The following is a 26528-nucleotide window of genomic DNA, read 5'->3' on the forward strand; positions in this document are numbered from 1 at the left end:
ATTTTTTCGTTAAAGATTTTTATGGTCCAAAAGATCGATGGTCTAATTTTAAAGGGTGTTGGATGGTTTCGACTAGGTAGTAGGAGAAAACGGGGCAACATTTTTACCTCTTATTTAAGCATTATTTAACTGCAAGAATAAATTCCAAAAGTCAATATATAAGTTTTGTGATCCGTTATGAAACAACAATAAAGAAACATACGAATTAAGATTGAATAGCCAAATGATGTAAATTGTATTACTTTGAAAATAAGCTTTAAGTATTGTCGCAGAGCTACTTGAAAGTTTTACATGGTATATTTTAAAAGTTATGATATTTATAAACAATTTGTTTATGATGATGTAACAAAACATACAAAATTGCTTCACGTGGGGCAAAATGGGCGGTTACGCTTGGTATATGGTGATGCTATGGTGTTGCATTTGTTTGCATATATACATATATACACACACATATATATATATATATATATATATATATATATATATATATATATATATATATATATATATATATATATATATATATATTAAAAAAAAATTGCTCTCCTGAACAGCGACACAACAGATAGAAAGAGAAATAATTTCACGACGCGTTCGCACATTTTTGACCGTTACTACGTTGTTGTTGTGGCCTATATTGCCTCAGGGCAATGCACGTTTTCCTCCGCGTGTCAAAATAGCATCACGTGAAACATACACTTTTAGTTCACAGTTTTTTCAAATGAAGTTTTGAGGTTTTATGGCATTGTTAATCCAAAGATAAATAGTAAAGGCATAGAATAATGATAGAATAATTGTGTTGCGTGGAAAATTCACATAGCTATTCATTAAACTGCCTAACATGCCCGTTTTGCCCCGCTTTCTCCTATCAGACGAATATCCTTGAACATTTAGCTCGGAGTTGAAGATGTAGATTCTTGCAAGTTATGGTACGGAATCAACTCTGCACGAAGAATTATGTATGACTCACTCCGACTCTTCATCCATACTCATTCTTTCGGGGGTAAATTGACTCTCTGTGAGCTTTTGAGCTGAAGCGCAAACGAATGCAGGTTTTGTGTGGTGGATTTGTTATGAGTTTTCTTTCTACACTGATTCAGCTAGGGTTTTCGCAGAGCATCCGTTGACACATTGGATTAAGTCGGTTAGATTTTTGGTAGTGTCTCACGTAAAGTTCCGTAAACGAGCCAGGTAGGTGCCCCAGAGCCCTCCAGAAGCGACACAGTCACTACCTCGTCGTCTTCTTCTGCGGCAGCATTATCAGCATAAAAAAAGACTACACAATTAGTTTCGCATTCAGCGCCACTCCCGCGGTTCGGAAAAAGTTTCCGAGAGACATATCTTTGCGTGACAAACACTGGCGGAACTGCTTGCAGAGAAACATCGTTTATGCGCCACTCGAGCGCACACCTTCCAAATCACGGTTGAAAGCTTGCACGTGTATGTGTGTGTGTCTGTGTGTTTATGTTTCAATCCGTCGCATGCTGGCGAAGCAGAGTGCTGCTTGGCATTGGCTTTATCGTGTTTGGGTTCTTTCTCTCTCTCTCTCTCTCTCTCTCTCTCTCTCTCTCTCTCTCTCTCTCTCTCTTTCTCTCTTGTAAAAAAGCGGGTGAGTTGCTACGCGTTTGATCGTGGCGGTGAAAATTTGAACACGCTCGAGCAACATCCGGAAACATCCCGAAGCCAAGCGGGTGGAAAGTTTCTTCGGTTGCCGCGGAAATTTGGCATTGGGAGGTGCGTTTTCCGAGACGACAGGAGCGGGTCTCGGTGTGTACGTGTGAGCGCTTTCCCATCTCAGCCTCGCGACCGGAGTCGCCGAACCGTTAAATGATACTTCGATCGGTTTGTTCTAACCTCCTCCTTACCTCCTCCCTCCCTGCCGACAGTGCTACTTATACGAATCTTGTTTATATTAAAAAAATAATAATTCTTCGCTTTGCTTACAAACCAACATGCGTGCGCGTGAAGATTGGCTTTCATAAGTGAATGTTAAGCTCAAATTTAAAGTCAGCTTTTTGGTATCTTCTGTATATGAATGTTTTTCATTTTTAAATTTGCCTCCATTCAAACAGTCTCGTCCAATTCATTACTGTCGTTACTGTGACGCCGATTGAGAATACTTGCCGATCGATAGCTTCGTGGTGCAGTGTTCGCCGCAGCCCAAACACAACGTGCGACATACCGAAGCATCGATTGACACGTATGCCACATGCAGCCATTGCTATCTGCATCCCCCATCCTTATTATTCCGTAACGTCCCGAGATATTTTCCGGCACCCATTTTCCCGCCGTCAATATCGGGCCAGGCTAAGCAATCAAAGCAACCATCAAACGGGCTGCAGCGTACACGTATCTGCCGGTCCAACACATCAAGGGCAATGGAATCCCACTCTTCCACGCACAAGCGTTGCGGGGATTTGCTCTACGCAGTGTGTGTGCAGTGACAATTTTACGTCAGTCATTTCATAAAACGGTGCTATGCTCAAAGGGACCGGAATGCGGTTCTGTGCGCGTTCCGCCATTGGGGACTCCCTGCACCAACATTGAATTACATTTTGGGCGTATTCATGTATGTGTGTACGTATGTGTGTTACGTTGTGGTCCGCTGGATTCGGGACTGTCCTGCCTGACCCCGGTGTTTGCCAAACATTGCGCTGCAATAAAGTATCGGGCGCTCGTGTGCTTTTCTGGGTAACCGCTCCCCGGAGATTAGACTGTAATGTGTGAAGCATCACCCTTCAGCATCCCACCGGTCCGGCAGGAGTTTTCCACTGCCCGTACGGCAGGACGGCGCCAGCTAATCACTTGACACGGCCCGGGCCGTCCTTTTACGAGGCGGATCCGGTATTCGGCCTAGCGTAGGAACGGCGAACGGGTTCCGGGAAATTGACTGGACTGTATAGTCTGTATGTACCTATGTATAGATGTGTGTGCAAAATCGAAATGGGTACCATGCCAAAAAGGATACATGGGTCTATTGCGACAATAGCTTCATCCGGGGACAGTAGCGGGTTTACAGTCTCGGGGGCCCTAAGCAGTAAGAGTTGTTGAGGCCCCTTTTTACATGATTACCGGGGGTACTCGGCACCCGTCATTGATTATGTACCATTTTAACTTAAATTTTGTTGCTGCCGGGGGGGGGGGGGGGGGGGGGGGGAGGGTGCCCCAGTTCGTCTAGCGCGGGGCCTCAACGTCCATAACCCACGGGGCCCTCCTTGCTAATACAGTGCCATATTCTATCAACTGTTATGGATTATGTACTAAAGATTCCGGGGCCCCTCATTGACGGGCCCCCCGCAATTGCTTACTTTGCTTACCGTTAAATACGCCACTGTCCAGGGACGTCAATTACGCCGTACGTCGAGCCGGCGAGCGAAAGTAAGTCGTTGTCGTCGTCGTCACCGTCCACAAGCGTACACTACTTATCGACCGACCGGCCGTACATCCCGTGCAAATAGGTGTATGGCAATCGAATCGAATCTTGTTCGTCGCCAGAAATAGTTTCATCCAACCGGCTAACCGGGGCCTATTATCTCAAACGGCGTGTGTGCTCTTTAGGGCATCAACTGGGATCAAGATGGCATGAATGTGAAAGCATTAGGGGTAACATTTAACCTGCCTGTGTGAGTGTCGCACACCAAGAACCTTCCAACTGGACTGAAATGTGTGATGGAAGTTATCCAGAAACAGTCACATTTTGCCTGGATACGTTCAAAAGTCGTGCGTTTGGAAGTCAAGACCAAGACGAACCCCAATAAAAACACCCTCGACGACTCGGTGAACAGTTGCACATCAAAACAAGAAGCACGGCAAACGGTGTGAACATTTGCATAATGAATGGAAATAAAAACCTTTGGGTCCTACCCCACTCCAGGTTAGGGAAGGTGGTGGAGGAAATATCGAAAAATGAAACGTTTCATCTTCATCACCATCATCATCATTTTCATCTTCAACCTAGCCGGTACCTGGAATTTAATTTTGTGGGCAGCGTAAGAAGGAACATGAAAATAACGCGTTGAGAAGAGTAGCTTGAGAAGAAAATTATGTATTCCGATTTTCCACCGTGCCCCGTTTGATGCATCATTTACAAATTGTGCACCATCAGCACGAAAAGCACACACATACACACATACGTACACACTCATTGTGCACAAGGACTATGCTGGCAAGGTACAATTAAACGAGGAAGCGAGTGCGCGTACGCTGCTCAGAGCAGCGGATGGACGGTAAAGAGCCGCCGTAGCGCAATCGCGCACATTCTTTTGAAGTTGAATTTAATCAGTAGGTTCTTGGCGCCACGAGCACTCTGCCGCAAAAGCTGCGGGAATGGATGAAGAGCCCAGATGAGATCCAGGGGATGCTGCGGAGAGGCGCACGGACGACTCGTTTCGGGAAGATCGCCTTCGGATTGATACGCAGCCGGAGACGGTCGACTACATGGTCGGGTTATCCACTAGTTACTTATTCAAAAACCTAATTTCTGCTTATGGTGCTTTATTAAGCTTTATGAAATACCTTGGTAGCTGCCACGATGTGGTCGCTAATGTACTGTTCCTACCGCTGTGTGCCCACTGCCTTCTTCGGTACGGGCGTTAGTGTCCGGGAGTTGTTTGATGTCTGCCTAAATCAATTCGCGGTACCAACGGGCGTTTTTAAAATGGGAGAACAGTTGAAAAGACAACCCCCCGCGAAACTAAAACTGCCGGCTCCAATAATGAAGATGGCCGTTACGAACAATATGGTCTCTGAAATATATTTCGATATTCTGCACCTTCTTGGAGTACGGAAATGCATTCTGGTGGAAAGAATTACGCTCAGGACTAACGCTCAGAAAATTTAAATTTGATGAATGTGTGTCGTAGCTTCATTCCCCAATTTGAGTGTTCGGGATTAGAATAGCAGAACTTCGTCCTGCCAAGAACGCGCGGTTATTGGATGACTTACCCGAAGTGACGCTTCTTCTGTTGATGGGACGCCAGCTGACGGCGGCAGCGGAATGCCCGATCGCACACGTTGCATGTTAGTGACTCATCTGTGAAAACGAGAGAAAAAGATGGAGATTAAAGTGTACAGCTAGCAGTGCTGCAAAATGTCACTATCAATGTCATAAAAAAATCTGACTGACACAAATTCCATATCAGCGTCACGTACTCAATTGTGATAATCAGAGGTGATACTCAGAACGATTGGTGCGACTAACACATGCTCATGACATGTCCATCGCTTGGTCAGTCACTATATCACGACTTTTTTTTTGTTGCTGTGATCAATTTTGCAAAATGTCACTGACATAGTCATGACAAATTCCGGCTGAAACAAAATCATCTCAGCGTCACGAGCTCTACTGCGAAGATCAGAGACGAGCCTCAAACAGTTGGTGCGACCATCGCATGCTTGGTGACATTGTGTGCAACCAACTCGTGTTCAATCACTTGGTCGCGACATTTTCAGTCGGTGATCATCGCGATGGTCGCGGGAGATATGCATTGCGTGCGAGTGGTTCCAAGAAACAAAAAGAGCATGTTTTCTCGCTCTGTCGATAATGAATGCGGCCCGCGAGAATATTTTGAGAAGTACTGAAAGCACTGCAAACCAAAAATCTGTTATTACTATTTGTCGAAGTGTATTCAATTTTCCAGAGAAGAACAATCATTGTGTAGCTATATGTTTCAAAATTAACATTAATGTTCCTATAACATTTAACAAACTTATTCTACACGTACGTACAGAACAACAGAGACCCTTAAGAAACATTAAATCGAATCCAAACTTATTCGTTTTATGTTTCGATTAAATTTTGAATATTAGCATAATTTTGTGCATACTCGATTGCACATTGTATATGGAAAAACAGATTTGCGTCTGCCTAGAATGACTTGCGAAAAAGGAATGAAAATAACAAGATACACACCCTTGGAAACTTTGCAACAACTAGCGATGGATTGTCAAACCAACAGTTTCGCTCGTTGCCGTCCCAAGCCTATAGAGCCGTCTAGAGTCATTCGGAACCGTTGGAGTCATCGGTTATCGCACGGAGCGGCTAGTCTGCAGTCAGAAATAGTTCAGGTCGGTCCTACCGATCTTAATGCCTCTGACTGCCGAGTAAAGGCTTCAGTCGGCTCCGAATTGCTCTGAACGGATCTGCACGGCTGCCACCATAAAAAATCAGTTAATATACAATATGTACGACTTATCGAAAGCGTTTGTAGCCAAGTTGAATTTATTTGCATCTCACATTCTACAAGACAAATTGTACTTTGCAACCTCCCCAAAAATCAAAACCAAAATGAAATGATTATGCTTAAGATAAAAGGATTTACATCAAGGATTAACATAAACGAAATGCCAAAGTCCTGCAATACATAGCTAATTAATAGGTTAGCTCACACAGTCCTTTCCTTAAATCGCGAATCATTTCCCTTCAAGTGTCAAAAAAAATATTTGCCAATCTTTTTGGGTTCACACACCACGAATCTGCGTCGGATAAAATATCGTAATTTAACAAAATTATTCATAAACAACGGGTTCTTGTTATAAGAAATGAATATACCACCAGAACATTTGGAGGAGCGAAAAGTAATGTTTAAACTCGAAACATAAAACGAATAAGTTTGGATTCGATTTAACATTTTTTATTGCAATTTTTCTCTTGAACTATCAAAAAATTGCAGGCAAATATTTTTGTTATTCATCCAGCGATGGATAGCTCGGATTGCTTATGAAAAAATTCGCAACAGGCAGCTAGATTTCCCCTACCGCAGTGAAAAAGTGGGGTTGAGCGATATTTTTTAACAGAACTGCCGTGTGAGAACGCGACAAATGAAAAAAATCCTATTTTAATAATAAGGATAAAAGAGATTGCATGTGACTTTAAAAGTATATTAAACAATTTTTTTAATTAAAAAGAGCACAATGAAATATAACATTGATTTTTTTTAAATAAGAAACGATTCTAGATTTGAGGCGAGGAGTACAAAAAGTCAATTTGTTCAACAATAATGATTGGAAACAGCATTTTATATAAATATTGAGGTATGTTTTTTATTCTCAACTTTGCGGCCCGCGAATCACTGAAAATCTGTACTTGCGGCCCTCTGATGAAATGAGTTTGACACAGCTGGTCTAGGAAATCGTTTTGCAAATCGTCTTGGAAATCGCATTCCCAGCACGGCGTAAAAGAGGAATCAAATGCAGATGCAAATCGATGAAAACGCGCTTTGAAACAGAACTAAAACCCATAATCTGGTCAATTTATTATCGTCACCAACCAGCAATTGGATGCTCCAAACATCTTCTCGGATAGTCCGTACGCGTTTCGCACGCGCACTTGAGGACGAAAATAGTTTGCACTGGCCCTAAACCCCACCGATACCCACATCAAATGCCAGCGCTGCAATCCGGTAACATGATTTGAAGCGCACCTCCCTCTCCCCGTCCAGCCGTGGTCTGGTGCGACTATTTTCTTCCCGGACGGACATTCCGTCAGCCGTCCGCTCGGGCGCAAAGTTCGCGAGCGTGCAATGTATTATTCATGGTGCATCTGTCCGCCAAGCGATCATGCTACCTAGTGCCACCTAGGGATGGGTTGAGCAGAAGGGAGGGGGGGGGGTGTTCGCTTCAGACCGGATCCGGGGAGATTCCTTTGCGGCGATGTGGAATGCGTGCCCGCTTAGCCCTTAATGGGCTAAACCGCAGTGACAAGGATATTATGCGCTGCCTTCTTCCCTCGTCCGTCACAAGTCCGGACTATTCCAACCGTTTTTAGAGAACCGTTTTATTCTTCATGTTTTCGAAATCAATTCACGTGTAACTTCGGTGTTTTGTTGTTTTTGTTGTGTGTCATTGTGTTGTGTTGTTCTGGTAGCCGCTTCTCGGGAAGTATACGTTAGAAGCTGCTGCTGACTGGAGAATTTTGTTTTGAGATGTTGTTGCTGTGTTTATGGGAAAGTTTATCTGAACGTGGTCCTTTTTCTACGGAAATTGGAAAGGGTTCGGTGCACTTGCTGAGATGCCCGGCACATATATCGTTCTTGCAACGATGCAGCAATTTTCCAAGTAGTACAACTTTCATCTCATACTAGACACGCTGGGTGTAATGATGATTTATTCCTCTTTCATGCTCTCCATCCCAGGTTCGCAATTGATGTGCAGCGCCCAACCGCCCAGTTACTCGTATTCTATTTTAGGGATATTCGATGAAAGTGTTAGCACACAACTGCAGGGATTAAAATTGGATTTGCCTGACTAAGAATAATCCTTGCAGAACGGTAGAGCAGAACCTGGAACGATACGGTACCGTTGCGTGTTTCAATCCTGGAAACAGCTCGGAGTACTACAACCCAACGGAAAATAATACTGCCAGAGTGTGCCTGCCGATCTGCTTCTGAGCGCTCCTTAAAGCGTCGATTGATAGCAACCATCAATACTCAGCTCCCGGCCAGCAGCACAGTGTCTGAGCTGGACTGTGGCGTCCTCCCAGCGTGGTTCGATTTTTCAATCAATATCGCACGGTGTGCGCACAGACGCAGATGAGCCAATGAGCGATGAGCGAATGGGCACTAAATCTTTTCCCATCCCTGCGCCATCCTCTCGACGGTTGCTGATGCTGCTGCTGCTGCTAATTGAGAATAATGAGTATTATATTATAAAGTGCTTGAGGAGCGATGAACAAAGCGAGCCATCAGCACGCATCTTGGTCGGCTTGGAGTGGCTGAAGTGACTATGCCGACTAGCAGGCCCAGGCAGTTGTGGCAAAACTCGCACGGATGAATTTACTTGGGCGACGTGAATGAGGCATCATCTTCACTTTTTTCGCCCATTTCCACCACACCCACGCTCTCTCTGGCGAGGTTCTTACTCTGGCAAAAGATGGTGGCGCGATTATGTGATTCTGCCGGACGGCTCGACTGGGAAGGGCTAGAACGAATTATGTGATGATGCTGGCAGAAATGACCGCATCGGAAGTCATTGCACAGCTTTTGTGTGTGTGCGTGTGTGTGTCTCGTTTAAGTATGAGCGACCATTTTGCTGACACGGGCACACATGAAAATTCGGGACGTTTTTCCCTTTTTTACGTTGAAAGATCGTTTTGCTGGAAATGCGGGAAGGACCGAACGGGCGATAAATAAGCTTGTGGGTTGAGGGAGGGACTGCTCATAAAACCGGGCAGTGACCACGGACGAAATCGCTCCGCTTACCCGCAAAATGGTAACAAATCAGCGATCGGCAGGGATGAAATCGTGCCATAATCCGTAGGCGCCCCTTAAGGAAACGATAGCGTTTGGTCACGCTTTTACTTTGACCCCGTGGCCCCGGAAAAGATGATGATGGTTGCAAGCGGCGGAGTGCGGCCTAGAATTTTGTGCGAAGCAACGGAAAATTTGAGGCGGAGATAATGGAGGTACCCATACCGGGCTTCCGGAGCCTTTCAGCAGCTGCTGGGGAAGGTCTGGAGTGGGATGCTCCTTCAGTGACAGAGCAGCGTGAAAAAAGCGACGATAAAGCAAAAGTGGCGTGGGTTTGCCATCCTGCCGGTCACAGGCGGGGGCAATATCGATGGGGAATGGGGACGGAGCTCGAAGGGAGCTATGGAGGCGATGAATGGTCTTGAGCTGGTTATAAAATGATGCGGGTGGAGATGAAGAAGAAGAAGAAAGAAATTGGAGAAAAAAAAACAAAAGTGTACAAACTTTACGCTGAGCAAGATTTTAACGGGAGGATATGCTGAGGTGTTAGCGATTGTTAGAAAAGGAAAGAAAGCAGAAATCAATAGCAAAAATCTCCCACCGTCGGTCGATAGAGTTTCGATTTACGATTTTGGCAGATGAGTGTGCTGTTTTTTTTTGTTTGTTATCCCTCAAGGCATTGCGAATTCTATGGACGGTAGGGAGACAATACGGCTCGGTGGGAGCAAACAGTGGTAGGTTGGCGTCCACGCGTCCGAAAGAAAATCTCCCGGGAAGATGGCACGACATTCATCACTTTTATGGTGGCACGCACAGCGATCATCGAAAATTTTGCTGGCCAGTGTTCGCAGGCGAAGGGCGAACGATTCGGCCGGAAATGTTTTAGCTAGACGAAATTGTTAATGTGCGTGAAATATTCTGGTTGGGATGTTATCACAAATTCCAGGTAATATTTAGGATAACAGTTTGCTCATATTACAGACCTTGCTAGAAATCCAGGAGTTCCAGGAAAATGTGCCAACAATATGCGCAGGAGTTCAAAGATATTATAGAGACGATAGCGCGATACAGGTTTGAAAAGATTGCAAAGCGATATGACGTCAAGGAATCTGCTATCTGATATATTCGTTCTAGGTTCAATGTAAGGAAATTTAACTACGGAAATGTTGCCAACAACCTCTCGCATTAACTCGACCCGAATATATCATTCATTGGATGATAGGACATTAACCACCATAGGCAGACAGATCATTCTCACAAACTCCCGAATGGCCAGTCAGCACAGTCCCAGTGTATTAGGCAGCTCATATTACTGCGACAATAACAACAGCCACTTACACTAAGACTCTTCAAGGATGTAATCTAAACCACGGTAGAGCATCGACGAATTCTACCAATGGGAGATTTTACGATACTAACCAGCAGTTGTACACGGAGTTTAACACTTGGCGGCTAAAATCATGTCAACACTCCATACCAAACGACACTTCTCAAAATAGCTGCATTTCTTCAGACGCCGAGATTTTTTTTTAACAAACTAGTGATGAGAGCTCCGGATTGGATTAATTAATCCAGTCCGACGCTGTCATTCTTAATCCGGATACGACTCCGAAATAAATATGGCTTCGAATCCAGTTGCTTCGAACGAATACAGATCCATTTGGCTCCGATTGAATCCGGATTACTCGGATCGCATCCAAATGGCTCCTATTGAATCCGTTTTACTACCGTGATTAATTTGTAGAGCAAAATACTTACACTACATAAGTAAGCTTGAAAGCAACCCTAGCTCATAGCTAACATTGCTGTCTTCATAGCTACTCATATAAGCAGAAATTCGATCGTCTATGTGCGTGCCGGCAAAAACCGTGTACTGGTTGTTTCCAGATTTTTATTTTGATAAATCTCGTGTTTTATTGTTTGCTTTACTAATATATTTGGATTCCTTTTACGATTTACTAACAGTTTCCCGCAATATTTTTATCCATTTCCACAACTAGTTGGCATTATCCTACCATTTTGCAACCAAATAATAACAATTTTGAGCAACGTTACATCGTTGAATAGTTTAAATCAATTAATTGAATCTGAACCATTTTCAAGACCGTTAGTGGTACAGACAGGCCTTGACCGACAACGGTTGTTGTGGCAAAGAAGAAGAAATAATTTCTGGAAGCTAACATTAAATCGTGAGTGGAGCCGAAATAAAAATCGAAAAGTATTTAAAAAATCACAGGAAACTTATTGCTACGTGACTATGTAGAATACAATGTAACAGTTTGGCTGATAAGTCCCCGGTCTGACACATAGATGGCGTCGCTAGTATTAAATGCATATTTTTTTATATAGTTTTTTTTTCTTTGGCTCAACAACCGATGTCGGTCAAGGCCTGCCTGTACCCACTTGTGGGCTTGGCTTTCAGTGACTAATTGATTCCCCCCCATAGCAGGATAGTCAATCCTACGTATAGCGGCTCGGTCTATTTGGGGATCGAACCCATGACGGGCATGTTGTTAAGTCATACGAGTTGACGACGCCAACCTATTATGATGATGATGATAAGTCTCACCTCTTACCCCAACACAGGTTTGAGAAGGGCCTAAGTATCTTTAAGGTAATATTACTCTTGTAAAAATAGTGAAATAAATTGTACAAGCAAGTGGTGGCATCGGAAAATCCTCAGCGGAATCCACCGAGTCATACACACATGCAAGACAACCAACAAGATTTCATCAAGAAAAACCAGGTCATACTCCATCGAATACAATGGTATTCCCTAGCATACTTTACGTAACTCCTCAAGGATCAACTAATGGATCTGGCGCACCACTTATCAGGACATAACTGCGACATGCGTATAGTCAGTTCCACTGATAGCAAATATAGGCTCCAGGTCCAAAGCATTACCTTCCGAAGCAGATGAACCTAATGTATCTGGAATTGGCCACTTACAATCATTAATGAGTGAATCCTGCTGTGATCCCACAGACCGTGTGCAGGCAGTGAAATCGCTAAATAGAATCCGAATGTCCACTTGTACGCGTGCGTCGCAGGCTTAATCGCAGAGCTACCTCAATAATGATTGATTTTTTTTTCTGAAGCATACATATATTGTCAAAAAGGATAAAAACTGTTTAAATCAATATTTTTAAATTTAATACTATAATACTACTACTAATATAGTACTAAAGTACTATAGCTCATTTCAGACACGACGTCATGGAGGAGTTCACTACGGAAATGTCACTAAAACCTTTTCATAATAATTCCAACCGATAGGGGACGGATAGCATCGCCAATTCGTACAACAAGACTTATTCCAGTTACTGCCTAAGCCAAGTTGTATACTCGTATCAGCAAACTTCCAATACCCGATAAGTCATCAGCTCTGTATCCATCCAATAATCATTCCAAGTACTGGTACTTGCTAAGCCCTGTACTCTTATTCGCTAATTCTTCCAAACAGCCAGATTGCAGCTCGTGCAAACTACGAACATTGTCACCCGCGCGCGCCCAGCGCCGCCAGCCAAGAATTATGCGGAACGATGGCGCAGCGCGCCGCAAGAGCTTATAAACAGAGCAATCAACTGCGCGATTTAACGACACACCAGTCCGCCGTTTAATGTCCGCAGCGCGAAGTGGCACGCGCGTCGCCCCTGCAAGACAGCCCCTTTACAGGGTAGCACTGTTCGGATGGCGGCAGCAACGCACATAATTGATTGGCAAACCGTCTAATGGAGCGAGAGGATTAACTTCGCCGGTAAGGATTTCACTAAATTTGCGCCCCTCGTTTCGAGTTGCGTGCGAGGGGGCACGATGGGTACGATGGGCAGTGGTGACAACGAAACCAAAATCGAGCAATCATAACGAGTCAATAGGGTACGTCGCGGGCGGGTGGCTTTACACTGTAGCTGTAACGGTATTAATCGTAATGAAATTGATAGCGCCCGTATGGTTGTTTGCACACGCCCACCCACTTTACGATGTGTTATTTTGGGGGACGGGGGTTGGTTGTTTGTGGTATTAAGAATTGTTTCCGCTATGCGAATTTGTGATCCTTTCTCCCGCTGCGCGCTGCGGTTGGTTTCTCTGTTTTCCCACGGCAGTACTCACTGCCGAAGGTTCGCACAGTGGCAAAGAATTATGCAGAAAATAATTTAATAACGTCGAACCAACCGAGACCCACGTCCCTAGGGGGTCGCAAGAGTTGTCTTGGAAGGGAGGCACCGGAACCAAAAAGCTTTCCTTTCAGCGGCGGATAAATGAATTAATGAATGAAAGTAATCATCACGCAATTCGAACGCCGTGTTAGGGCGGGAAAGGTAAGGCTAGGAAAAGAATAGCTCCCAATACGCACACACATACACGCATACACAGCAGCGAACGGGAAAATTGTGGGGAAAACCCATCCCGCGTGGCACCAAGAGCGGCCATCTTTCCTTGCTTTCACAGATCACGTTCGTTTACCCCGTTGGTGGGACGGTTTTTTTACGTTTCCGTCCAGAAGTTTGTATCGTTGGAGCCGCTTAGCTGCTCACGGCTCGACAGTCCTTCCTCACAGTCCGTACCTCCTCTTGCTGTGTGTGTGTGTGTGTCTTGGTTCGATCGCGTTCGCTGTCCAAACAGGCCAAACAGGTTTTGACTGTAAACCATTCCTTGTCTAACCGAAACGGAATCGCTGAACCGAAGGCTGTAAGTTATTTGATGGTTTGAAGCTTAGGATGACAGAGAGGCGGCAGGGAGTTTACCATCGCATGTCATGCGATCGCGGTGTGTTGGGTGTGCTGTGCTGGGAGGAGACGGAGCAAGATTAAAGCAAAAAGTTAGTCCCGGGAGCCCTGGGAAGTTTGGTTGGTTTAGGATTAGTTCGACACAGCAGAACGATTTTTTTTTTGTGTTTGTTTACTCCTCATCTCTTTACTCTGTGTCTCGCTCACTCGCACACTCGCAACTTGTCATCTTATTTTTGACGATGAAGTTTGTCGGCTTGCAAGTTATGCTGCTGATAACATGAACCAAACCAGAGTTGTGGCAACAAGCGCGAGCGAAGTTTTTCGGTATATTTTCATCATCGCTCGTCCTCGCTTCGACCCACCTTCGGTTTTATGAATTCGTTACGTTCGATTCATTAAATCTCGTGCTTATTGCGGCACGGCGGGGCACGTTGCCCTTGGACTTGCCCGGGTCACATGCGGGACGAAAAAGTCGATCGACTTGGCGAATGGTTGCCGTATGTTCGGTGTGCGTTTTCTTCCAAATGCAAATGTAAATCAGTTTGAACGGTTAAGTTTGCCATCAGTTGAGTATCCGCTTGTGTGCCTTTTCGGTACGGGTAGTATGGATGATCCCAACGTGCAGCTTCGACAGATCCAAACCCATGCGCAAACAATTAAATTCTCGCTTCCTTCCTTCACACCTTTTCGGCATCTTCGTAACGCTCGCAAACGGTGTTGAGGTGGTCCACATTTTTATGACACCACCGTGAATCATTCAAGCCGCACACACACGCGCTTGCAATAAAGAATTGGCTCAGCTCGGGCAGATTGATACCGTCTCGGAATGTACTCGGCTCACAGTGACGCGTACTTTACGACTTTTGTTATGATTTACGACCGTGCGCGGAGGTTCGAACACCAAAGCACAGCTTCCGAAAGACTGGAAGATTTCATGCATGCAAAGAGGAGGGTAAGTATGGCAAGGGACGGGTAGGGGGTTCGTGCCTTTGCGCTCATATGCACAATTGCAATCGGACCTTGGCGCGTTGGAATAAAGGCCGCTGGTCGTTGGCTTCTGAAATCGAAAGATGAGGTAAAAAGGGTAGCAAACCGGCTTGTCCTTGCTGGGTTAGAAAGTTTGCGTTCGTCGCATACCAGCAGCGCTTTTTTCTTCTTCGCATGCCTACGGGATGTTTCTTACACAACCGTTTGCAGTGGGTCCCATGTGCACCAGTGCCATCCATGTCTTGGCAGAAAAGCGCACGGCAAAATCATACATAGATTCAGATCGTCCTGTTACGCGTTCGGCACGGGAAAGTCAACCCGCGTGCGGCTCGTAAAAAATAATGAACGATGTTGCGAGTACCCGTATCGACTCCCTTACTCTGCAGAAGAGGGGGGAGCGATGCTATAAAATTAGTTTGCTGCTACATCTTTCTGCGCCTTCTCGGCAATCGTGGGAAAAAAAACATGGGGGCTAAACGGGCCACTCAAGCCAAGCGGAGAACTCTTTCCTATTAAAAACGATGCTCAGTGGGTATGCGTCTGTGTGAGGCGAAGACTGTGGCAAAATTAGGTTTTGTCGGCTTGCCTGCAGGGTGGTGCCGCACAAGGTGAAAGAGTGGGCCAATTTTTGAGCCCCAATTGTGTGTGCGGGCGCGTGTGTGTGCTGCTTCTTGGAGTAAAAATTGCTTCCGTGCGGTCGGACAGTTTCCGACTTGCTTTTGCTTTTACTTCCAGTGTACAATGATTTACATCCATTTTGAAACACACACACAAACACACCGCCTGCTGCAATGATGCCGAAAACGGCAGGACTGGCAGCATAATTTTATTTTCCATGAATAATTTTAATTTTCCAAAGCCACATATTACACACAGACAGTAGTTAAGGTTGGCGAAAAAGTTGCGCGCCATACGGCGGATGCTACAGGAAGTAGGGAAATTTGCCCGACAAAATAGCTCTGTGTGTGTATGAGTTTGTCTGTAAACTGGTGCTAGGAGCTTGTCGACATTTGCATAACAAAAATGAGATGGGAGGTCCCAAAAAACTCACTCTTTTCTGATGTTTCCGAAGCAGACTTCGGTGTAAGCTTCGGTGTTGGGGTCGGTGTCGTCCGCTTTTCCTGCAAATAACTTCGCACCCCAGCTCTTCACGCATTCGCTCTAGCAAGGAAGCTCCGGTTCGCTTTGCTGCACATATGGGTGGGTTTGGTCGGGGCCCTAAAGTTGACTAACTTTTGACTTTTTTGTGCACAATTCGTCATTACTGTCTAAACGTACCGACTTTACGTTAAGAAATTCCGGAACTCCTGAAAAGCCGCTGGGATTCACCTGCGCTCTTGGTAAAGAGTGCTGTTCAGAGGCTGGTACCGATCAGCCATCTAACCTGCTAATCCTCTTTTTCAATTGAGTGTCTTTCAGCCGGTCGGTACACTCGCTAGCCAACGCAGCAGTCCGGGAAAATGGAGCCCCAAACAATGAAACGTAATGAACGGTGAGAGTCCGGGCCAAAAATAGTTTTTTGAACCGAGGTCGAGGCATCCTAACATCCTGTACCGAAGATGTAAACCGAGACGACAGAGTCTATCTCCGTGTGTGTGTGTGTGTGTGTGTGTGTGTGTGTGTGTGTGTGTGTGTGTGTGTGTGTGTGTGTGTGTGTGTGTGTGTGTGTGTGTGTGTGTGTGTGTGTGTGTGTGTGTGTGTGTGTGTGTGTGTGTGTGTGTGTGTGTGTGTGTGTGTGTGTGTGTGTGTGTGAGTGTGTGTGTGTGTGTGAGTGTGTGTGTGTGTATGTGTGTCGGAATTGATGTTGGAGGCAGGTAATCCTTCACGTCTACACACGGACGAAACCCACTATCCTTTGTACTTACGGTGTTCCCACGGTTGGCATCTCTTTCGGGTCGCTTTTCCTTCCCAAGGACGCATTACGCACCCTTAACCTTTTCCCACAGTAGCCAGTTGAAGCATACCGATCATTGAATGACCGGCACAACTTGCCAGGAGTTTCAGAGATGAAGCGTTCGGTTTATGAACGTCATCAACCATCTAGTGTTAGGCATGCTGGATAGAAGTCAAACCACAGTTTGTATTTTTTTTCTTCCACTGCCTAACTTAATTTTCTCAATTACGGACTCCGGTGTATATCTGGCCTGACTGGTGAAGTCAATTATTCCGCAAGAGCATTGGAGTTGAATGCACCCAGAGCCTGCACGTACTTTGCATCTGATTTAATGTGCAGTGGTTGGAGCAATTTTGGTAAAGAATGCCCCCATTTTCACTGCTGCATGGGACCTTGGGAGTCCAAGAATTATTGATAGACCTTCCATGAAGGCTACAATGTTGTTGCATGTACAAGGCAGCACTTGAAACCCCAAAGAATATTTTTCGCTCAACCAAGCGTTTGAAATGCCATGGAATACTAACTTTGCCACATTTTCCGAAGGATGGTTGTCTGTTTGCTCGCATCTGTGTCGCTTTGATTCATGGCATCATAATTAGACAACTTCTGAGCTTTAGTTGGAAAAAATCTAAAAACCAGGAACGCATCCAAGTAGAAGCCAGGAAACCATTGAATCGCCTTCCGCCCATCCCAACCAACAATGGAGCATTGTGACAATCAAGTCAGTTATTTCCGAGAACACCTCGTCTGCCATGAAAACGCCACCCGGAACTGCTGTATCTATGCGCACGGGGATGGGAAGCGCATATAGAAGCATCTCTTCCGTTGCTTTTTCTACGAGCCAACATGAACTCAATTTATCTATTCCAGTGTCGTGCGCCAAGTACACGTCTGCCTCGGGTTCTCACTCCGTCATGGCTGACTTACTGCGGCTTCCTGCTGCTTCTGCTGCTGAGCGACTGAAGATGCGACCTTACCCGGTTCCGGTCGGGTACCGCTCACTGCTCTGTGTTGCTACAAATTTGCCATATTAATGGCCGAACGACTACTCTTCCAGGCGAGAGTGTTCGGCTTGCAGCTCATAGCGTGCAGGCATGGCGATTTAATATCCTACCAACAAACACCCCCCCCCCCCCCCCCTTCATCATCAATCGCCGGTGCGGGAAATGGAAAATTTTGCCAAAACAGACGAGCCGTACGAGGTTTCCTGTTTTGGGGTTCTTCGGGGGAAGGATATCGCCTTGCTCGCACTTCTATTTTATCGTCCTCGTTATTAATGTACCGGTGGTCGAGCTGGACGAGCTCGAGTGTGCCGGGCATACTTCCACGCTCCATCTCCCCGAGCCGTCCTCCCTAACAAACACACAGCAGCAAATAGGTTGTAATAGTATTCATTAAAACTTCACCCTCAATGACCGACTCCGTACGTGACTCCGTGTACACGCTGTGTGCACTTGAACCACCCTCCACGGTGCCGGGGACGAGCTTTTTATAATTTTATTTTTGATACAGCTATACCCCCACCGCTCCTCGCCATGGCAATGCCCGGCGGCAGCTTCGGTACAAGTCACTTTGCAAATGGTCATTTATTAATTTCGGATGAATCACAGGCAAACCTCCAGGGCAGCGGAAGGACCTTTCGCTCATGGAATGATGCCGCTGTATTTGTGTGTGTGTGAGTGAGTTTCCCACGTTTTCCCGGCTGAATGCTTTTGAAGAAGCTCGTGGGCGGTAAAGCACCGTACATCCATTTCCATATTCACCTTGCCACATCTGAAGAGGGCGGGCGTCCGAGACGGCATTTGGGGACGGTAGCCGTCAATAGCAGGATCGGGTGTTTTTTCCGGATTTTCTTTTATTCTGTATTTTTTTTTGCATGCCACTTAACATCTTCGGGCATATAGTTGATACGCCACACAGGGCAAAAGGGAAGAAAAACAGAGGGACGCGCAATGGTGGTTGCAAAGGGGTGGGGGACGCATCGCTAAGGTCGTGCCGTTTGCGGCTGTTCCGTCCATTTATTCATTAGTTTTAAGGTACTTCGCTCGCACGGTCGCCGGCAACTTACTTTGCATTTTTGCGGCCGTATTTGCACAGGACTTGTGTCGCCCGTGTGCACAATAAGCTTAGGAGTGTGCTTATTTGATTATAATTTCGACCGTTGGCACGTCCAGGCAGCAGCCGGCCGGCCCTCGCTTGGTAGTAGTCTGTGGAGGGTTTGATGTTTTTTTGCTAGAGCACACACATATACGCACAAAAAGCACACACGCAACAGAACATTAGAAGTAGAGAGGACTGTATGGGATGTTGCTGTTGGTCGATGAAGGTGACATCTTGCTTGTCATGGGCCCAAATGTTGCGTGAATCCTCTAAAGCGTAGTTCATAAGTGGATTAGGCAGGAAAACATAAGAAAAACAACAACTAGGAGAAAGTTGAGTTTGCCTGTTTTACTTTTACTTGCATTATTTTTATTAAACAGAAAGCAATATCTTTCGATGTATCAAAAAAGAGTGTTATTGAAACAGGCGTTATAATTCCTGTTTCCTTGAAATTCATTCCGACTGTTAGGATACGACTGTACCTTACAAAGCTATTCGGCTGCTCAATTCATGAGCATGACATGTCCCCCTAGCTAAGGTCAGGCTTCTTGGCTCCAACACTTCCAGTAAGGGAAGACTTTTACAGGTTGTCATGATTGCCTGCACGAACATTTGCCGATAACGAACACTCGACGTCGATAGGGTTTCAGTTCATCCAACGTTGGTAAAGCGATAAATTTCCATGAATCCGATTCTCGGTTAACAACTGAATTTTCAGCTTCTAGAAGATACGCAATACGCAAGAAAACGCATATGTCATATGGGATTTCTACGGAATAGGTGTGAATGATCTTATTAAAGCAATCGAAAAGAAATTTCCACCGGATATACGGAAATCGTTTCCCCTCATGCAAGAAGATGCGAACTGTTCTGCCTATAAACCTTAAAACAGAGATGTCAAACTGGCGGGCCAACTGTGGCCCGCTAGGTCATTCTGTATGAGGTTGAAGCGGTTTATCTTAAGAAATAAGATAATAATGTGATAATAAAATGTGTATTTTGCTGAAACGAGAACTTGATTCCGGACACACTATTTTTGCTTAGTAAAATGGTACATAATAAATGAAAACACTTTTAACTCATTATAAACCTTGCATAACCAAATGCATAACTTTGTAAGGAATTTTTACAATTAAATAAGAAACGTATAGTTTACGCTTGGCAAACTCATACAAAATCGCAAATTTCTGGAATTAGCTGATACATACTGTATGTTGTACTTTAGGTATGGTTGCAGTTAAGAACATTATACTTCTGTAAATCGTTTAGAAATCAGCATTAGAGCATTAGCAAATTAGATGTCAGCACAGACACGTGTTACTTTTGATAGGATGTTACAAACGATCTCAACTTTTCCATAAGGCAGCATCAAGCAGACTAGATAAGCAACAGGTAGACTTAGGGCTCTGATTTTGGTCGCCATAATGAATGAGGATTTTTATGGAGATTAGCAGGTAGAGAGTAACGGTTACTAAAGACTTGTGAAACACATTGCACTTCCCGACTGTCAAATAATATTACTGTTTTACTGTTCTGTTTTACCGGTCTGGTGGTACAGTCGTCAACTCGTACGACTTAACAACATGTCCGTCATGGGTTCCCCCATACGTAGGACTGACTATCCTGCTATGGTAACAATAAGTCACTGAAAGCCAAGTTCACTTCACTAGTGGGTACAGGCAGGTTGACCGACAGCGGTTGTTGTGCCAAAGAAGAAAAAGATAGGATTAACCAATGTAGTTAGTCGATGACTGTTTTTGCCATTATTTTTACGTACTTAATCTTGCTAATTCACACAAAACTATGCAAATTTCTTAAATATCAAAAGGTATATAACTCATTGAAAATAATCTGCTTCACACGTCTTTCAGTAACACGTTTTTTAAACTTAAAAAAATGATTACACATTAAAGTTTTTACAGTTGTAAAATAATACTTATCCTAATATGAAATGGAAGGAATTGCTACCGATCTGATTTTTGTATAATCATATAATATTATATAAAAACTAGGTTGTGGCTTGTCATACTATTTATAGGGAGTGAAATTGATCCTCAGAACTTCTTGAGCTGCTTAGAATAGAACACCTCTTGTATAGTTCACCACGTCAGATCTTCTTCGGATCGAACAGACCTTTTATCCGATGCATATTGACATTTCATAACTTCGTGTACCGCTTTGAATTTGCCTAGAATTGATTATTTGATTCCTTACTTTCTCTTGATAATCATATCCTTTTCATGTAATCTCTCGGTTCTTCTTCTGGACATTACGACCAGTTTTATTTTCTCAATTCTTGTGTATTTTTCAATGTCTTAATTATTTGTAATTTGGACCTGATTTGGACCTTCTTTATAAGATTTATTTGGGCGGTGACTTAGACTTATTTCATGAATTACCAATCATAAAATTCCAAAATATTACATCACCTACTCGATGGCACAGCCATCGTTGTCGGTCAAGGCCTGCCTGTACTACTAGTGGCCTTGACTTTCAGTGATTTATTGATTAACCAAAGCAGGATAGTCAGTACTGCTTACGGGGGCACGATTCATTCGGGGCTTAAACCGACGACGGGTATGTTGTTAAGTCGTACGAGTCCGGAAAAACAATAAATAGTTTACAAAATGAAGTTTATGACTTTAAAATGAATAAATCACTCAATCAATTTTTTTCACATAAAATATGAAAAACGTAGATTGCCTATTTTGCGATTCGCCGTCCATTGTTTTAAAATATGATGTGGTGTAAACGTACTTCTTGTTTCCGATCGTTTAGACAGTTTTTTATGAGCTTAACTCATAAACTAAGAGAGTTTGAAAAAAATTAAAACTAAAATCATTTTAAGATGCATGAATACTTGTAAAAAAATATTGAAATCCAATAAGGTGGAATAAAACTGTCCATTAGGTAAGGAATAATTCAACACGTCAACAATTCTTAGATGATTGCCTCATGAAAGATGTCGTAGTGTTGAAATGTTTGTAAAATTGCGAATCGCCATACAAACGGAATTTCGGCAGATTCTCCCATGGAAACAGGACAGGAATAAACAAAACCATAATCAGCTCTTTTCGCTACATATCGTACGCCAAAATAGGAAGCAAAAACACCATCTCCAACGTTTTTCTGATCACTGCACGAACCAATATACTGCCGGCGCATTACATTCGGGTTGGCCCTATACCCTACATATTCCTCGGCAGTGCAATCCCGTGGACGGGCACGTGTGAGTCGCCATCATCTTCTACCATGCCTGGCGCGAGCTAAGACTCGCAACTATCTTAAAAAGTGATGTCGGGAAATCGTTCCGCATTGGTGAAAAAGGCACCATCAGCGTATGGATTTGATTTTTGTGCTCCCCTTCTCAATCCTTGGTGGAACGTAAAACCTAACGCTGGAAGGTTTTTCGTTCCACCAAGGATCCGCAAAAATGTTCAATGTGATGCGTTCGTTTGTAGTGGTTTGCCTTAAGCCATCGAGCTGCTTACGGCGAAGCAATCACCGCAGAGCGTTGTTTACTGGTGATGCATGAAAAAGTGTAGTGGAGTGTTTCTCTATGCTCGTCTTCGAAGGCCTGTTTTGTCTAAAAAAGACTAAAAGTAATGTTATCTTGTTATATAATTTTTTATTCAGGAAGAATGGTCCGAAAAGGCCGTATGACTATACATATTATATTATATTTTAATATATAGTATATACTATGTGTATAAAAAGGTAAATTTATGGAAAACACCACGCGCTCACATTGCTAAGGTTTATTGATAAGATTTCACAGTCTTTTATGAGGGAGACGCAGGATATGGTATTTCAAAACCAGTTTTAGAATATCATTTTGTGGGTCAGAACGGAATATTGAACCACCCAAAATCCAATTCGTCAGTTTGCGCAAAACCATCCCACCCACAAACCACATGTTTGATGTTGCTCGTGTGGGTAAGTTGGGATGCTGGCCCCCTTGTGTGTAAGGTAGGTTGAACTGGCTTTGTAGCAGCGAAGAAAATTGCTAAAAAATAAGAAAATGTACGAGATTGCTGCTTTTCCCCATTCGTTTTTTAATGCACATTGCAGTCTTGCGCGGAATGGAAATGGGTGAAAAGGGACTTGGGAAACAATAAGCTTCTTGGCAAACTCTTCACACACATACACGATTCTATATGTATACGTATGTAACATTTTCACACATCAAAGTACATATAAAACACACACACACACACACACACACACACACACACACACACACACACACACACACACACACACACACACACACACACACACACACACACACACACACACACACACACACACACACACACACACACACACACACACACACACACAAACACACACACACACACACACACACACACACACACACACACACAAACACACACACACACACACACACACACACACACAAAGTACATTACCCTTCCTACGTGGTTACCAAAGCTCGACCCGTTTGCTATGTTTTGGGCAGGCTTTTCTCGGCATTCCCGTTGATTGGCTTCGTTAGAGCTGGTCTGGGACCAGTTTTCCATTTATGATGGTGAGTGTGTGTGTGTGTCTATTATTTCGACTTCAATGTTTCACTCTTTACTCCTCCCTCCTTCCCCCATCACATTCCTGGAAACAGTGATGCAGAAACGCCACATTGGCAGGAAGAAACACCACACCATGAGCTTCTGCACCCTGCGCATTTGTAGCGACGTGTGTTTTGCTTCACGTTGCTATACTGCGTGTGTATGTTTATGGCGAGTGCAACCACCAACCACCGTTTTGGAAAACCAGATGCAGACGGGAGGAAATTGTATATGAAGGCTTGAATCAGGCCGATTGTAGAGGTGCCGTCAGCACCGTCGGTTGAAAAGCGGCTAGACGGTTCTTTAATCGTTTCCTACCCTTGCACATTTGGATGTAACTGACAGTGTTGACCCCATTTGTATCACAATGCTACCCCTACTCCCCTCCCGTACGGTACATATTATTTCACAAGTACACATTATTTCACATACTGCTCTAAAATTGCAAATGAAACGAACGTCCCAAAACTACACGGGTATCGCTGCACATAAACGCTTTCCACAGAAACCACAAACCCATCCACGCACACACACATATATTGCAAGAGGTGAAGCAGTGGGAGGGGGAGGGGAGTAATATTTCGGAAGCAGCATTTCCACACCCGACTGGTATGGCAATCACCGTCAAACATCCGCGGTGGGAGTCCTGTGTGAAAGGCCGGTTTTAATGAAACCGGAAATTGAATCCGGACGGCTTGAATTTACATTTGGGTGGGGTGATGGGAGGGGAAGAGGGAGAGCACTTACGAGCCGTACCACCTGTACACTTGATACATGGGCCTTACCCGCGGGAAACAACTCGAGGGTGTGTGTGCCGAGGAGATGATTTATCCCAAACCCTGTGTTTAGACAGCGGGAGATAAAAATAGTCGCAGAATGAGGCCGCGGTTAGGCCAACAATATGACGACAGTAAAACGTGTCACGAACGACGGTCAGCAAATGGTTGTCAGTGGTCAAGTGCGACAACATGTGTTATGGGTCCAGATATACATTAAAGACAACGCGTGGGCTGATGCACCAAAAATTTCTGCTCATACTTCAGTATTATTCACATTCTAAGCTTAAACCCCCATGTCAGTCCGGGATGCAATGATTGTTCGTATTATAAAGTCACAAATCAACACAGAGTAAAGTTATTCGTCCTTTTTCAGCGGTGATTGTAAAAAAGGAGCAACACCACAGGATTTCTCATCAGCACGCGAAACTTCATAGGGAACGGTGTGCTTACTTTTCAACGATCCTATATTTGCAAGGAGTAAAGTCTTCGAAGATTGATGAAGTCGAAAGAGCACGAGGAAGAAGATAGTTAGAGATAGAAATCATTAGATCATTGGTTACACCGGCTCAACAGAGACATGAAGGTAATACCATGGCAATGGTTACTTCCTGATATACATAAATTGAATTTACCGTTGTTAAGAAGGCTGAGATTCGGCGTATATTGTGAAAACAATTATTACCGCCGAGAACTTGCGCTGCATGTGCCGTGGGAGAAGAGAGCAACCTGGAACACAGTGGCGGATTTAGGGTACCGGTAAGGCGGTAAGATGTGCTGAGGCCCCTGTAAATTGTGACTGGGGGAGTGGGGGTGGGGTGATTATGGCTCTCGCCCCAGCCGACCGCCTAGTTAGATCCACCGATGCTGGAACATTATGGACCTCGGTCACTTACAGGGTTTACCAGTTCAATAAATAACTGTCCACTTGTTTATAACAATTGTCTTTTTAATAGACATGGCTGTCTACTAGTGTTGGGTCATACGATTCATTTCACGACCCGACCCGGAGTCGGGTGCAAGCCAGTCGAAATCGATTCCGACCCGTGGGTGCAGCGGGTGCGCTAGGTCGGAGTCGGAATCAAATCCGACCCGCGGGTGCAATGAGTTCGGGTCGACCCGAAAGATCAGTAGGTGCGAGAAAGCATAAGCGACTCCGACCCGTTGGTGCAACGAGTTAGGGTCGGGTCGGGTCACGGTAGGTTCAGTTTGACCCGAGGGTGCAGCGAGTTCGGGACGACCCGATGGATCAGTAGGTGCGAGAAAGCATAAGCGACTCCGACCCGTTGGTGCAATGATAGCGTCTCACCACGCGCCGGCCTTTCAATGAGTGCACGTGCCACCAAACATTTCCTTGAATGGGTTTCAGGTGTAAAAAGGCTGTACATATAAGGGGCAGGCAGGTTGATTCGTCGATGATATGGTCATCGTGGAAGGAGTGTATCAATCGACTTTTCCTTAGGTTGGAAATATTTTTTTCGAAAGATAAAAATGAGGGTTTAATTCAGCACAATCGTGGACTGGGTTTTTGTTATCCTTTTAGTATACAAGTTTAAAAGGTCGAAAGCATCGCGCTCAGGGATAAATCTGCTCCGTCAACTAGATTGAATAGAAAACTCAATACACATATCTAAAGATGCTAATGCTTCAAAGAGTCGGTAAGCTATTCAACTATCACTCTTTTTGTTTTGTATAATGCACGTTAGTATTTCGCAGCGATCTAGAGAGCGGCAGAGTGTGTGATCTCATTCGACCGTTCACTGTGAGGAGTATTTCTTGTTGTCACATGAGTTTCCAACAAGGTGAAATGGTTGCTGGCCATGTGAGCAGAATAGGAGAAAAAAGAACCAGACCAAAGTCTATCCTTTTTGCGCTGGTAGCTTTGGGGCACCGCTCAACGATCCAGCGTTTTTCAGCAGACGTGCAATGAATACGGAATGCTAGCGCTATCGCTCAACTTACCGCTATCCTTCGACGCGTTATTTCAGTACGCGTGAAGCCGGACAGGGGATTTCAATCTTCCGAGCGTCTTCAATGGAGCCTACCTCTCACGGAATGCAGGGCGAATACAGCGAGAGAGATAGAGAGAGAAAGAGACAGAACAAAAGAGAGAGAGAGAGAGAGAGAGAGAGAGAGAGAGAGAGAGAGAGAGAGAGAGAGAGAGAGAGAGAGATCCCAGGCAGGCGGTCGCACACAATATTGTCACGTGCGAAGCCTGAAAGGTATGGCACAAATCTATAATATCCCTTCCCCATTGATACCTG

General features: G+C 44.6%; 1 protein-coding gene across 1 annotated transcript in view; it reads right to left on the minus strand.

Annotated features, from left to right (window-relative positions):
• LOC120953147 (probable cyclin-dependent serine/threonine-protein kinase DDB_G0292550) overlaps nt 1-26528 on the minus strand; it is a 79452-nt gene that overhangs the window by 6658 nt on the left and 46266 nt on the right. The window contains exon 3 of the mRNA XM_040372868.2: nt 4948-5035. Coding sequence (XP_040228802.2) covers nt 4948-5035 — 88 coding nt within the window. The remainder of the gene's footprint in view (nt 1-4947; nt 5036-26528) is intronic.

The sequence above is a fragment of the Anopheles coluzzii genome, chromosome X (assembly GCF_943734685.1).
Source record: "Anopheles coluzzii chromosome X, AcolN3, whole genome shotgun sequence".
Taxonomy (NCBI): domain Eukaryota; kingdom Metazoa; phylum Arthropoda; class Insecta; order Diptera; family Culicidae; genus Anopheles; species Anopheles coluzzii.